Source organism: Pieris brassicae, chromosome 14, assembly GCF_905147105.1.
Source record: "Pieris brassicae chromosome 14, ilPieBrab1.1, whole genome shotgun sequence".
NCBI lineage: Eukaryota > Metazoa > Arthropoda > Insecta > Lepidoptera > Pieridae > Pieris > Pieris brassicae.
Window position 1 is genome coordinate 3,342,937 of NC_059678.1, and position 12,670 is coordinate 3,355,606.

At 36.5% G+C, this 12,670-nt stretch overlaps 1 protein-coding gene across 2 annotated transcripts in view; it reads left to right on the plus strand.

Moving 5' to 3' along the window:
- Nucleotides 1-4,308: 4,308 nt before the first annotated feature.
- Nucleotides 4,309-12,670, plus strand: part of LOC123718059 (phenoloxidase-activating factor 2-like) — a 66,108-nt gene continuing 57,746 nt past the window's right edge. The window contains exons 1-10 of one of the 2 annotated variants that reach the window (XM_045674431.1): nt 4,309-4,424; nt 4,691-4,899; nt 5,522-5,636; nt 5,722-5,990; nt 6,877-7,006; nt 8,392-8,512; nt 9,024-9,129; nt 9,664-9,842; nt 10,340-10,507; nt 10,811-10,992. In XM_045674431.1, the coding sequence (XP_045530387.1) occupies nt 4,420-4,424; nt 4,691-4,899; nt 5,522-5,636; nt 5,722-5,990; nt 6,877-7,006; nt 8,392-8,512; nt 9,024-9,129; nt 9,664-9,842; nt 10,340-10,507; nt 10,811-10,975 (1,467 nt within the window). In that variant the 5' untranslated portion in view covers nt 4,309-4,419 and the 3' untranslated portion in view covers nt 10,976-10,992. Of the gene's footprint in view, nt 4,425-4,690; nt 4,900-5,521; nt 5,637-5,721; nt 5,991-6,876; nt 7,007-8,391; nt 8,513-9,023; nt 9,130-9,663; nt 9,843-10,339; nt 10,508-10,810; nt 10,993-12,670 lie in introns of those variants that run through there. The other variant, XM_045674432.1, reaches the window with a different exon arrangement.

Here is a 12,670-nt window from a genome sequence, read left to right on the forward strand (position 1 = left end):
GATGAGGAATCCATCTGGGAAGAAGCTTCCTGACGGCTAAATGTTCTTGTAATATTTTTTTAACTTGACTCATACCACTGCCTAGGTTTGCCCATATCTGCTGATAGGTCACTCTTATCTTCTTCTGTCATGCGCCGCACAGCACTGATGTTATCTTCAGTAGTCGCTTTTAAAGGACGTCCCTCACGCGGATCATGATTGAGATTGCTACGTCCACGTTTAAACTTGTTAAACCCATTGTAAAAAGTGGCACGAGATGGGGCTTCATTAGGAAATGCTAATCGCAGCCTATCATAGCTTTGTTGTTGAGTAAGCCAACAACGAAAGTCATACGAAATCATTGACTGAAAATTTTCTCGCGTTAGGTTCATTTTATCGTGTAACAAGAGTTTTAGGTTTGCCGCCAATTCACAAAAACAAATGACAAATGAATGCAATACACTACATTACCAATGAGTCCTAAAAATTAAATTCAAAAAAGTTTCATGAGCAATGTTTCTGACTGGTCAATTCTAAACATTTTCAGTATTACTTACGTATATATAATAAAATTAAAAGGAATGAATATTTATTAAAGTTTTCTTTGGAAGTATTACTGGTGACAAAACAACAATTGCTGCAGCATCTTACGCTCGAAGAGAGGGAGACTTTTATAAAATGGATCAGCCTTGCTTGTCCTATCCTGTCCTCGCATATATTAATATATAATACAATATGTTTTGCTATAGAATCATTATTTATGAACAACACACACAATTTACAGTATTTACAATATTCAAAAGTACATACATACATAGTAATAAATTGCGTGTTGTTCCCACGAGAATGTAAGTGCGTGCTCCTATTTCACCATGCCTCCTACTGATATAGGACAAATATTTGTTTTTAATTTATTTTAAACTATTAATTACTTAAGATGTCATGAAGAACATGGTGTAATGGTTGCAGCTTACAAAAATTGTGTGAAAGAAGAAACTTGGCGATTAAAAAGCGTGACGGAGAGTTTATTGCCAGTTCTTTCCTTGAATAGAGAACTAGCAATAATGACAAATTTGAAGCAATTAAAAATGTTTGACGTTCATAACTGTACATTGTGTTACCTATATGAATGAATGATTTGATTTGATAATGATTTAATTATAAATAATTAGGAATTTTAAAAGTTTGGTCGCTGTGTATTATTATTGCTGGCAGCATTTCCCTGCTGTATATTGATGTGAAACATCTATAGCCGCACACAGTCGCTGGCATGTTCGAGCGCGGAACAACGATAGATGCTGTATTTATTAGATATCTTGATAATGTTATGTCCAATACTTTTGTAACATACTTCAGTTACCATCGACCAATTGTCAACAGTAATACCGTCCTCAGAGGCAACATCGAATATAACTATTACCGAAGTCACTGATTAAACTAATTGAGTTGTCACGATTTGAAATAAAATCGTAAATCTTTGTATTCAATGAAAATAAATGTTTATTCAATAAATAGTCATCGATATCTGGAAAACAATCGTAATATTTTACTTTATCATTATGACATATTTAGTTCCTATCACAATATGTTCTTTTCTGCATATTACTTTTACAAAATAATGTCGATGTTTCACATCTGCCAGGCGTCCCGTGACGGCTCAATTTTTTTTTTTGCTGGCAGCATTTCCCTGCTGTATACTTCCGGTTCAATCGTAATAAATCCGAATTCATTCCACCGCGTTCTCCAAATTTGGCCGCCAGCGACGTTTTATTGTTCTCAGACCTCAAGAGAATGCTCGCAGGTCGATATTTGCGCTGATGATGAGGTAATCGGCAAACTGAAGCCTATTTTGAGGCTAAAGACAAATCGTACTATAAAAATTGTATGACCGCTATTATCGTTGTATCGCATATTCAATAATCGAATCATATTTTTTCTATGTTAACTTTTCAGCCAATTCGTCGAACGAGGAAAGCACCACTTTGGGATCATCGGTACCATCACGAGCCAACATATAATAATGTGTAATTGTAATTGGCGCCTGTGTACCAAGAATATAGATTCTCATCTCTATATTCTCTGTATATAAATTCCTCGTGTCACAATGTTCGTCCCATACTCCTCCGAAACGGCTCGACCGATGCTTTTGAATATTTTTATGCATATTCAGTAAGTCTGAGAATCGGCTACCATCTATATCTCAAACTCCTAAGTGATAAGAGGTGTCCATCCCAAAAAAAAATTTAGTTTTTAGTTTTTATGATACAGCACATACAAACCTTAATTGTCACCCCTCTACGATCAACCCCTATCTTATCATAGTATATAGGTTATTTTTATTGAACTAAAAAAATGTTTCCTGTAAATAATTTACATGGCAAAACGACGTTTGCCGGGTCAGCTAGTAATAATTATACATATTATTTACGTAAATTATGGGGGTAAAAGGGGGAAAAAGGGTATGGTACCTTTTAGTACTGCATCTATTTAACAAATACTATGTTTATTTAGTATCAAAGATTCGAAGTTTTGTTGATTTATTTCTTGTTTATTAAAAATAGCGGATTTCCAACGAATTGAGCGTATCTAGTAGGTAACTGAAATGTTATATGTATTAATATTATTCAAAAAAACGTCGAAATATATATTTATTTCCTGTTATTTTATATAACTTTTAACTTCGCTCAAGAATGCATAACTCACTTGTAAATCACGAAAGAGCTATTCCTGCAACTAAGATGCATACCATGACATCGAAAAGGCGGGACAGTTTATGTTCCCACGTGACCTTAGCGGTAATCAGATTTCGTTCGTTCAATTTGAATGAAGATTGGCTGAACCGAAATTAGACAGTTGCGCCTTCCAACTATGACAGAATAAGCGATTCTAAAAAAGTTACTTTTTGTTCAACTTTTTTGTGTGACCAAATAATAGTTTAGAACATAAACTTCAATATTTAAAATAAAACTTGTTATTAAATTTAAAATTATAACATGTCTACTATTGTCTAATATACTAATACTTCGGATATTTTGAGTTTAGAAAGTGCGATAATAAACAAATTATTAAAATATCAACGGAGATGAGAAACAAGACGGAATTGCTCTTCTACCGACTTTGTAGATTAAGAAAATCACTTTTTGAACGGATTAAAGCTATGTATTATTTTTAACCGTGACCACGCACACTGAAAAGTACGCGAAACGTCGAAAAAAATTAAAAATGTAGAATTATGTAAATAACTATAAGTTTTAAAAATAATACATAGCTTTAATCCGTTCAAAAAGTGTTTTTCTTAATGTGTAAAAGCTATTTTAACAAAAGACAATACTAAACGCAAATAATATAATTCTTAGTCCAACATCTATAGACCATGACAAAAGTAATCCATACGTATCCTTACGATGACTTCTTGCATATCGAAACAGAACTAAATTCCTTTCTTAAACAACATAAAATTGTTTTATTTACGAAAGTCCATCATTTTGATGAAATTACATATCCTTCTATATTTAATGCCTTCAACAAAGTTAGGAACGATTTATTACTATGCTTTGAAATCCATTTGATAAACTATTGGATTATATAAAAATGCAACAACATCACAAATCATCCTACAAAATCTTACAAAATCTAAAGAAACATCAAAATCTTACTACGATTCACACACCAAACCTCATCCGCGTTTGTAACCTGGAGATTATGTAGATACTAAAAATCACTAAAAGCTCTGTCCCCTATTGGGAAGGGATCTTATAAAACAATAATCGTTAATAAAAATCATACAGCGACACTTCTTATAGGTAAATAGAAAACATGTAACACATCATTTCGACAAATTATGGAATCCCTGAAAGCAACGCATGAGCAATGCGTGTCTATCAAACGGAACGGGGAATTCCCCGTCGCTTTATTACGGACGGTGTATTTTTTTGCGTGTGGGTCTATTACGGGCGGCTTCCCCGTACAAAATCACGATCCACCCAAGCATACTACTGAATGCAACTCGATTATGCTCCTAACAAGTGCAGAATAAAGCGTCATTGCTCTGTCTTAGAATTCATTAGAATTACGCTTATCAAATTCGAGACTATGCAGCATCGGCCAGTGAACATATGTTCGAGAAAAGTAAGACTGTAATTAAGAATGTATATAAGATAAGTCGTTCTTTAATATTAGATTGTTTCTTGACCTTGACTTCAGCTTGAACATGTTTAGACATAGTATAGTAGTCTTTTGTTAACATAGCTTTTACACATTAAGAAAACACTTTTTTAACGGATTATGTATAGTCACCGTGACCACGCACGCTGTAAAGCACGCGGAATACCGGAAAAATTTTAATTTATGTAATTAATTTAAATTAATAATTGTGTATTTTTCTTCATGTTTAGTCAGTAAACAGTTTGACTTCGGACAGTACAGCGGCGTAATCAAGCTATGAGGTAAGTGTTTATCATTTTAGGCTCACATTTTTCCTTGTAGAAAAGCCGTTATATCACAATAGCTTATACATATATCCTTAACATTTTAATTGTAATAAAATTAACTCAATATAAATAAATTCCTTGTAAAATAAACCGTTGAAGAGATCCACGGCATTGTCTATCCGATCCCCTAGTTCGTAACAATAGTTTAAGATTCATAATCACTCCTAAAACTGATGTACAAAACTGAATACAGCTCCAGGGCATTATTGTTATCTTTGCAGGTATATACTGTTCCTTTTCTTCTTTCCTCTGATTTACTGCAATTCAGTAGATGATTTGAGACGTAAATCGATAAGAGATGTTAGTACAAATAAAAACAGGCGGAGAGGACCTAACTTGACACCAACTAGGTTACTTAATAATCATTCACTTAAGCAGGAATCTAACCAGCCATCTGTTCCAAAGACACCCAACCTACAACCGAGTGAAAGTAAGTATTGAAATTCGCATTTGTTTAGTTTATTTTTGATTATTTGAAAACTAATGAGCAGAGTTGGCCTAGTTCATCTCATTTCTCAGTGTGACTCTAATCCCTGAGATCGTGGGTTCGATCCCTTTCATTCTATGTACGCATTTAACATTTGCACGAACGGTGAAATAAATTATCATGAGAAAACCAGCTTGCCTTAGACCCAAAGAGTCGACGACGTGTGTCAGGCAGTGGACGCTAATTACATAGCCTATTAGATAGACAAATGATGATGATAGAAATCTGCGGCTTAGACCTCAAAAGCTTATAGCACTATTGTATTATTTTATTTGAAAACCAAATAACAAATTTGAGTTTATGTCCGTAAAATAATGAATTGTGCCAAAGACAATACTGGACAGAGAAAATTAATAAATAGAACGAACGGTCTTTAATATCTATTCTGATAAAACAGCTTATTCGAAACAGACAGAGTTGTAGCCAGTAAGATGGCGTCGAAGATGGAGAAAGTATTTCCAACCGCTGAGCATAATTATAAATCATCATATCGAAATCAGTCACTTCTAAATTTGGAGGAACAGTACATACTCATGCTCTCTATTCATAAATCGTTATCTTTCAGAAGTCGGCAGGAGTTGTGTGACTCACAACAATGTCAGTGGAGAATGTGTGTCGTATTATCTGTGTGATGAAAACAGCACGATAATTGACGACGGAACTGACCTTCTTGATTTGAGGTGAGGCGTGCTAAATTTTAATGTTTAATCACTATTTTAACGTATTCCAACGGTTTATTTATAAAATATTTTATTTGTTTTCTAGAGACGGCAGCAGAAGCTGCAGTCACTATTTAGAAGTTTGCTGTGAACTGGGTAATATACAAGACAGTGGAGATAACACAGCCTCCGTAAATGTTTCTAACGAAAATACTTTCGAAAGTGCTCCCACCGTACCAAACCCAACTTCTCCCAACGTACGAACTCCAATAATACACCCCGTTTTCCAACATCCCTTCAACAACGTCACAATACCGAAGAATCCTTTAGCTAAACTATCCATTTTATCCAGTCCTGATGCGAATGATAGTCAAAGTAAGTTCAGAATTATTATTTGTATTTGTTTTCCAACAATGATAATAGCTAACTTTTTAACGCAAATTAGGAAAGAGATTCAAAGAGAAAGAACTAACGAAAAAAATTCTAAGAATCTGACAGAATATTCCCACATTTTTGGCAGTTTCTTAATCTACCTAGGACCGGACTGTATTTCCAGTTCGAGTGTGGGAAGCACGGAAAGTCTCGCGTGTATTGTATATTATTGGTGTATGTAGTATAGTTTTCAAGGGAGCCATACCAAAATTAAACTCCAGAGTGTAGCAGGTACCAGATTTTATAATTATTGATTTGATTTGAGACCTGTTTCAACCGCCAAGTCAAGCAAGAAACGACACGTACCAGCCTTTCTCAACTCAACTTCTTTGAGGAAAAAACCAAAAGCCTTATAAGTAGTCAAAGCTTCTTAATCTTATCACTCACTCACTGACTGTGAGATTCATCATCAACACTCAAAGGCACTTCTAGCAGACATCGATTATTAAAAAAAACTTATAGATTTTTAATTCTGATATAGTCACTATAAGATGTCATTAGGTTATTTAGTCACGGCCCATTAAGAAGGGAATTGAGTGGCGAGACTGGTTTTTTTTTACAAGATACGTTTTTATAGCATATGGATTACGCTTCATAACATACTCAGTAAGGCGAAACGGTACTTCAATCTGAGCCACCGCTTGCTACTCTATAAAGTGCAAATTCGGCCCCATATTGAGACTGTTCTCACCTCGCAATGGCGTTGCGTAGAGATCTGGGGTCTCTCTGCATCTTCTACCAAATTTCACCTATTTTATTTTAACCCACACAGTAGCGAAAGATAGCTAAAACTGATGAATTTTTTATGGCAAAGTTTGTTACTTCACAGTATCTAGATCTGAATGTGGCTGGAGTAATATAGAAATGAGCCCATACAAACCGAAGAATCCCGACTTTCGACCCACTGACATTACCAGTGCATTTTATGGCGAATATCCATTCGTGGTCGCTGTTCTGTTGTGAGTATAATCAGTATAATTATTTAAAACTAGCGGACCCCACAGACTTCGTTCTGTCAAAAAGATTTGAAATGCGGCAGTTTTTTGTTTCTACCAATTTTATAGTCGGCGCAAAAAATTCTCATGGCAGAACCACCACCCTGATGATAGGCCGATGTGTGAGGTTCAGCTCGGGTGACCAAAGTATCTTCGCTTCCACGAATTTTGGCCACTCTTCTGTGACCCACTAAAAACCCTCGACTGGGATGTCTGCTAGAGGGCTTTAAACTAAGAGGCGAACTTAGGGTTCAAACCTGATTGGAAAATAATCTAAAAGGATAGTGGGAACCTAAAAGTGACAAATATTTAAAAATTCTGTGCCTCATTGATATATTTTCCTATTAGTATGTCTTCAAATAATTTTGCTCCGATAGGGATATCAAATTAATAATTCAGAAATGAAATCTTTTTTTAACGCGATGTGTTTGACAGATGTAATGACGTGAAAACATATGCATTTTATGTCGCATGCCGAAACTAAAATAAAAGAAATAATATCGCGAAGCTAACCAAATTTAAAATCAGTACTAATGATCTATAGCTCTCACATTTTTTGACAATTCAATTTGGTCGGGTTCGCGCTATTATTACTTGTTGTGTTTTGGAACGCGACATTGCTTAGACAACAGTGAGTGCTTGTAATTTAATATGAACTTTATTGAATAGCAATAAAGTTCAAATTTACTCTACTTTATTTACAAAACGTTTGTATGGGAAAAAGAAAAGGGCTGTTTTAGGGTTTTCCCGGAAATTATTCGAATTTTTCTCGCCGTAAAACCAACCTTAGATTTCAACGAACTTTAAAACAAATAATTGGTACAATTGTTCCAGGCGTTGTAGAGTTATGCGCTTACCAACACATTTTGCGATTCATTTTTATATTATAGATTATATCCACATGGTATCCCTAACTTTCGTATTAACTGTTCTAACTGATTTTGAAATTATCGTGATCCATGTGCTCTTTTCTATGCATTCATTCATGTGTACTTTTTTATTGTCCCTTTCACTGTCTACATACGTTTTAACTGCTTCCGTTTGTTCCATTCTTTTTGTCTAAGTAATTGTTAATGTCTGTTTAGTAGTTACATATTAGGACTTTAGATGGCAATTCTGTCACATAACGTCTTGTACTGCACAAGAATTTTTTTTAATTTATTTATATTATCATTAGAACTTATACAGCGTGTAAACAGTGTGAATATAGATATACAAATACATGGAGTGATCATATACCGGTACATGATCATCTATTGGGGCTTATACCTTCGTAATAATTAATTTACAAAGAAGTCTCACTTCTTACATGTGTAGTTTGTACGCACGCACTTTTTTTTTGTTGACAGAAGGGACGAAAGTGACGTTTGGTCGTCAAAGTATTACATTGGCGGTGGCGCTTTGATACACCATAGAGTCGTTTTAACAATCGCTCATATTATTACAGAGCCGAATATACAAGCCGAACAGGTTAGTTTCCTAAAGCTAGTAAGCATGTAAGCATGTGTGTCCCCAGAAACGTAAAATGGCAAAATGACGGCACGATCTTTTGTGTTTGGTTTTACCATCATTAGTAGCAATACGCGTGAACACGATATCTGATACAAATACCGGAAAACTTCTTGAGCATTAAACAAGGGAGTGGGGGAAAGTTTGCGCATCGTACAGGTCGCAGGACGCAAACGTCAACTGATTTACCAATCACGCGTTCGACATGTCATTCTGTCGCCGCCGCGCACCACTGCTTCTAAGGAGGCAAGGAAATTTGTTCAAGATGTTTGGCGGTATCTGTACGTCATATTACGTTCGTCACAATTATACGTAGCTTTTTGTTTTACATTCTCAACTAATCTGAACGGTTGAGGGTCCTTCAGCGTAATTGCAATTGATTAATACCAGATAGAAAGAAATAAATGTGGACATCCGGGGTTTTAACTTACGACTTCAGTGGTGGGAGTTATTGCTTTGGAAACATTTTCAGTTGAAATGCCGCGCTGGCGAATATGACGTGCAAACAGTAAAAGAACAATATCCCCACCAAGAGAGGAATGTCAATAAAGTTATTATACACGAGAATTACTACAGAAGTATGTATTAAAATTTTATTTTATCTTTTAGTTAATAGTGGTAAGGTTATAACGTAAACATGGCTTGTCTGTACACCGGTACGTCGAACAATTTGCAACTCAACTTACTTTACGAACTTTTACCGCCTGAACCCAAAGAGAACTAAATCGAAATTGTATAGTGATTTTTTAAAAATAAATAATATATAATAAAAAAGCCTTTAATGCAAAAAGTAATAAAAAATTGCGATCGGCATTTTTAACGGTTATATATCTATTTATAGCTTATCCTTCAACAAACGCCTTCTAAATTTTTCCAATTATGGCGTCGTCTAGCGGTTCGAATCCACATTGGGCCGCTACCTTTTCCATTCTCATATCTGTCTGCCTCTAGTTCGTTTCCCACTTCGGAGATCCCGCTCTGTTACAATTCTGTTCCATTTTTGCTTCTTTTCTCTTATCACATGACCATCTATCTCCTCTTTAATTTGCGTTGTTATTATAATATCGCGTTCTTTATATTTTGTACTAAACCATTGATTCTTACATTTCCAGCTTCTCTATACAACAACATTGCTCTATTGTTTTTGGACACTGAATTCACAGCAGCGGCAAATATTGGTATAGCCTGCTTGGCATCCGTCTTTCCCTCAGTAGAGGATTGCTACTCTATGGGCTGGGGACGAGACGTGCCGATCGAAAGACGGGGAAATTTCGTTAAGGTGCTGAAAAAGGTAATCTCCATCTGCCTCATTGTGTAATGACTGCCATGTTTATATGAGTTTCAAAGGAACAAGCACAATATACGGCGCGGCCGCAGATCAGGCGGAAAATAATGCTCTTTCCTCCCACTTCGATTTTGTTCCCATTGGAGACTTATAGACTCTTAGGCCATGAGATTCAAGTACACGTGTCCTAATAAAAGATTTACGTTGGCGCCTGGTAGATAGTACCGGTGATGCCAGAGCTGGTACTTTCCTCGCTCACAAACTTTTAAAGTCGATTTAATTTTCTATTTATCATTTTTAATTATTATAATTATATAAGTACATACTAGAAACACAAGGCATTATTTTAATTACATGATAGTGTACTGTAAATGTAGACAATATAAACATTCTCCCTTTAAAAGACGCGCTAAAAGAATGCGATATTTTTTTCACAAAAAGTTTTAGAAGGCCGATTGAGTTCAGTTCTGACCGCCATAAAATAATATATAATATTTCTTCAGGTCCCACTACCTCTTTTAAGCGCAAAAGAATGTCAAACTATGCTAAGGACAAATTCTCGTCTTGGTCCATTGTTTGAACTCCACAACTCGCTGACATGCGCCGGCGGTCTAAGTATGGTTGACACCTGCAAGGGCGACGGTGGCTCCCCACTTGTTTGTGCTGTGAAAGTAAGTAATTTAAATTATATAAAGCATTGTTTTTTGGAATCACAATTATTTGTAAAATACACAACTGAAACGTCGCATACACATAAATTATATTTGAGAATTTTTTATTTCTTCTACTAACTAACGCCTTATTTCTTCTTGTTCTTTCTATTATCTTTAACAATTGCGTTGTTTTCGTAGTAAAATTTTGTTTTTCATAATTTTAGTCATATTTTATTTATAATATAATCAGTTTTGTATCTGAAGAAAATAGTTAAACAGAGCTGAAAGCTGATGCTTTAAGAATTTTTATATATATTACAGACGAGTGGTATTGAAAAACGATATGTTGTAACCGGTCTGGTGGTCTACGGGTTCGGGTGTGGCGAGGTTGGTTTACCTGGAGTCTACGTGAACATCCCGCACTTGTTCAGCTGGGTGACAAACCAGCTCGATCGGGAACACGTTGAGAAGAAATTTGTTTTATAAATAATAAATTAGTCTGACTAGTTTCTTTTAATTTAATATAAATACCTGATGATGCAACATATCATTGATATGGAGAAGAAATCGGGATGGGGAACTCAGCCTTGTGGGACCCCAGCATTCACGGGTTTAAGGTCGGAACATGCTTCGTCGACGACGACCTTGATGCTCCGACCGGCCAGAAAGCTGGAGATCCGGTCGCATAATTTCTCGGGAAGCCAAGGCTGGAAACTTCGAGAGCAACTTGTCCTTTGTAATCCTTCTCCATAAGACTCGAGACAAATATTCAGAAATGTCTTTTGAAGAATCGTGGACATGTTCTCTGAATCGAACAATGTCTCTAGAATAACGATTTTCGGGTTCAAAAGTCGTGATAAGCTCATTACGTAATTCAGGCCATGAGCCTGCAGTGACCATCGAGCCGACCCATAATTTTGCTGGCCCCTTGAGCAGGCTTCCAACCTTCATACGTATGGCGAAGTCGCTGAGTTTGTATGTTTCAATTGCTTTGTCAATACGTTGGCACTACTCACGTATACCCACATTAGTGTCAGATATCAAATAATGTCATCGTTTATTACGTATAAAACTGTGCCGACATTTGCTGCATGTGGTATGTTGTTCATCGGTGCGTTGAACAAGTTTAACTGTGATTGCTCTTGCTGGACCGAGGTTCCATTACTGCTGCGTTGTTTAATCGGGTTGTTGAGCGGTAGCGGAAAGTGATCCCACTTCTGATGACGGAATAACTGGCTCCGTATTGTTTCTAAAAAATATGACTTCCTTACGACTGACGTCATTGACTTCATTGGTATTTGTATATTCCATAGCGAAGATAATTCAAAAAAAATAACACAATACTTTACTCAAGTAATTTACAAAGATGTCAACAGTACGAGCACTGGCAAATAAATCCTCTCTTCACCTTTTTTTTGAATGGAATCTCGCTGTTGGCCTTAAGGGTCTTTACAGCTCAGCTCAGCCAGAATGGGCATTTAACCCGCAGCTAGCGCATCGCGGGGTGGTCAATCGCCTGAAGGGAAGGACAGAAGCTCACTGGAGTGAGCGAAGTGCGAAGTAAAGGTCCTCGCCTTCCCCGGTGAAGGCGGTTTTTTACCCTAATCTGTGTTTGGCTATTTTAATTATTATTGGCCGCGCTGGCGGTTTTTAATTGGCTACGGTAATTGGATCGTCCGGATTCGTTAGTATGTGTAGGGGCCTCCTACGAGTCGGGAAGGGGTAATAGTTGATGCTTTTGCGTACCAGCGGATTGGGGTGGTGTTTAGCCTTGTCAAAGTGGCGTGTGGACGCCAACTTCATCCGTCCGCACGGGTCGGCGGTCGGAAGCGAAGTGAAGAGAGGCACTTCGTTTTATAGGCGATGTGGTGGGGCGGGCGCCGTGCATCACTTGTTTACAGCGTTCGGAACACGTGCACGATGAGTCATACTTGTTTTGCTAGTGTTGCATTTTCATTTGCGCCGATATATACAAAGCAACCTTTACCTTGCAGACCAGCTAACACGTTGTTTATTAGCCTCTGAAAGGTTGCTGGTGCGTTTTTTAGAACAAATGGAATACGAGTAAATTCGTTATGTCCTTGAGGTACACTAAATGTCGTTATATTAGTGTCTTGAGATTTTACTTTTATCTAGAGGAAACCTGAGCTGAAGTGTAAAGTTGTAAAATACTTGCATTTA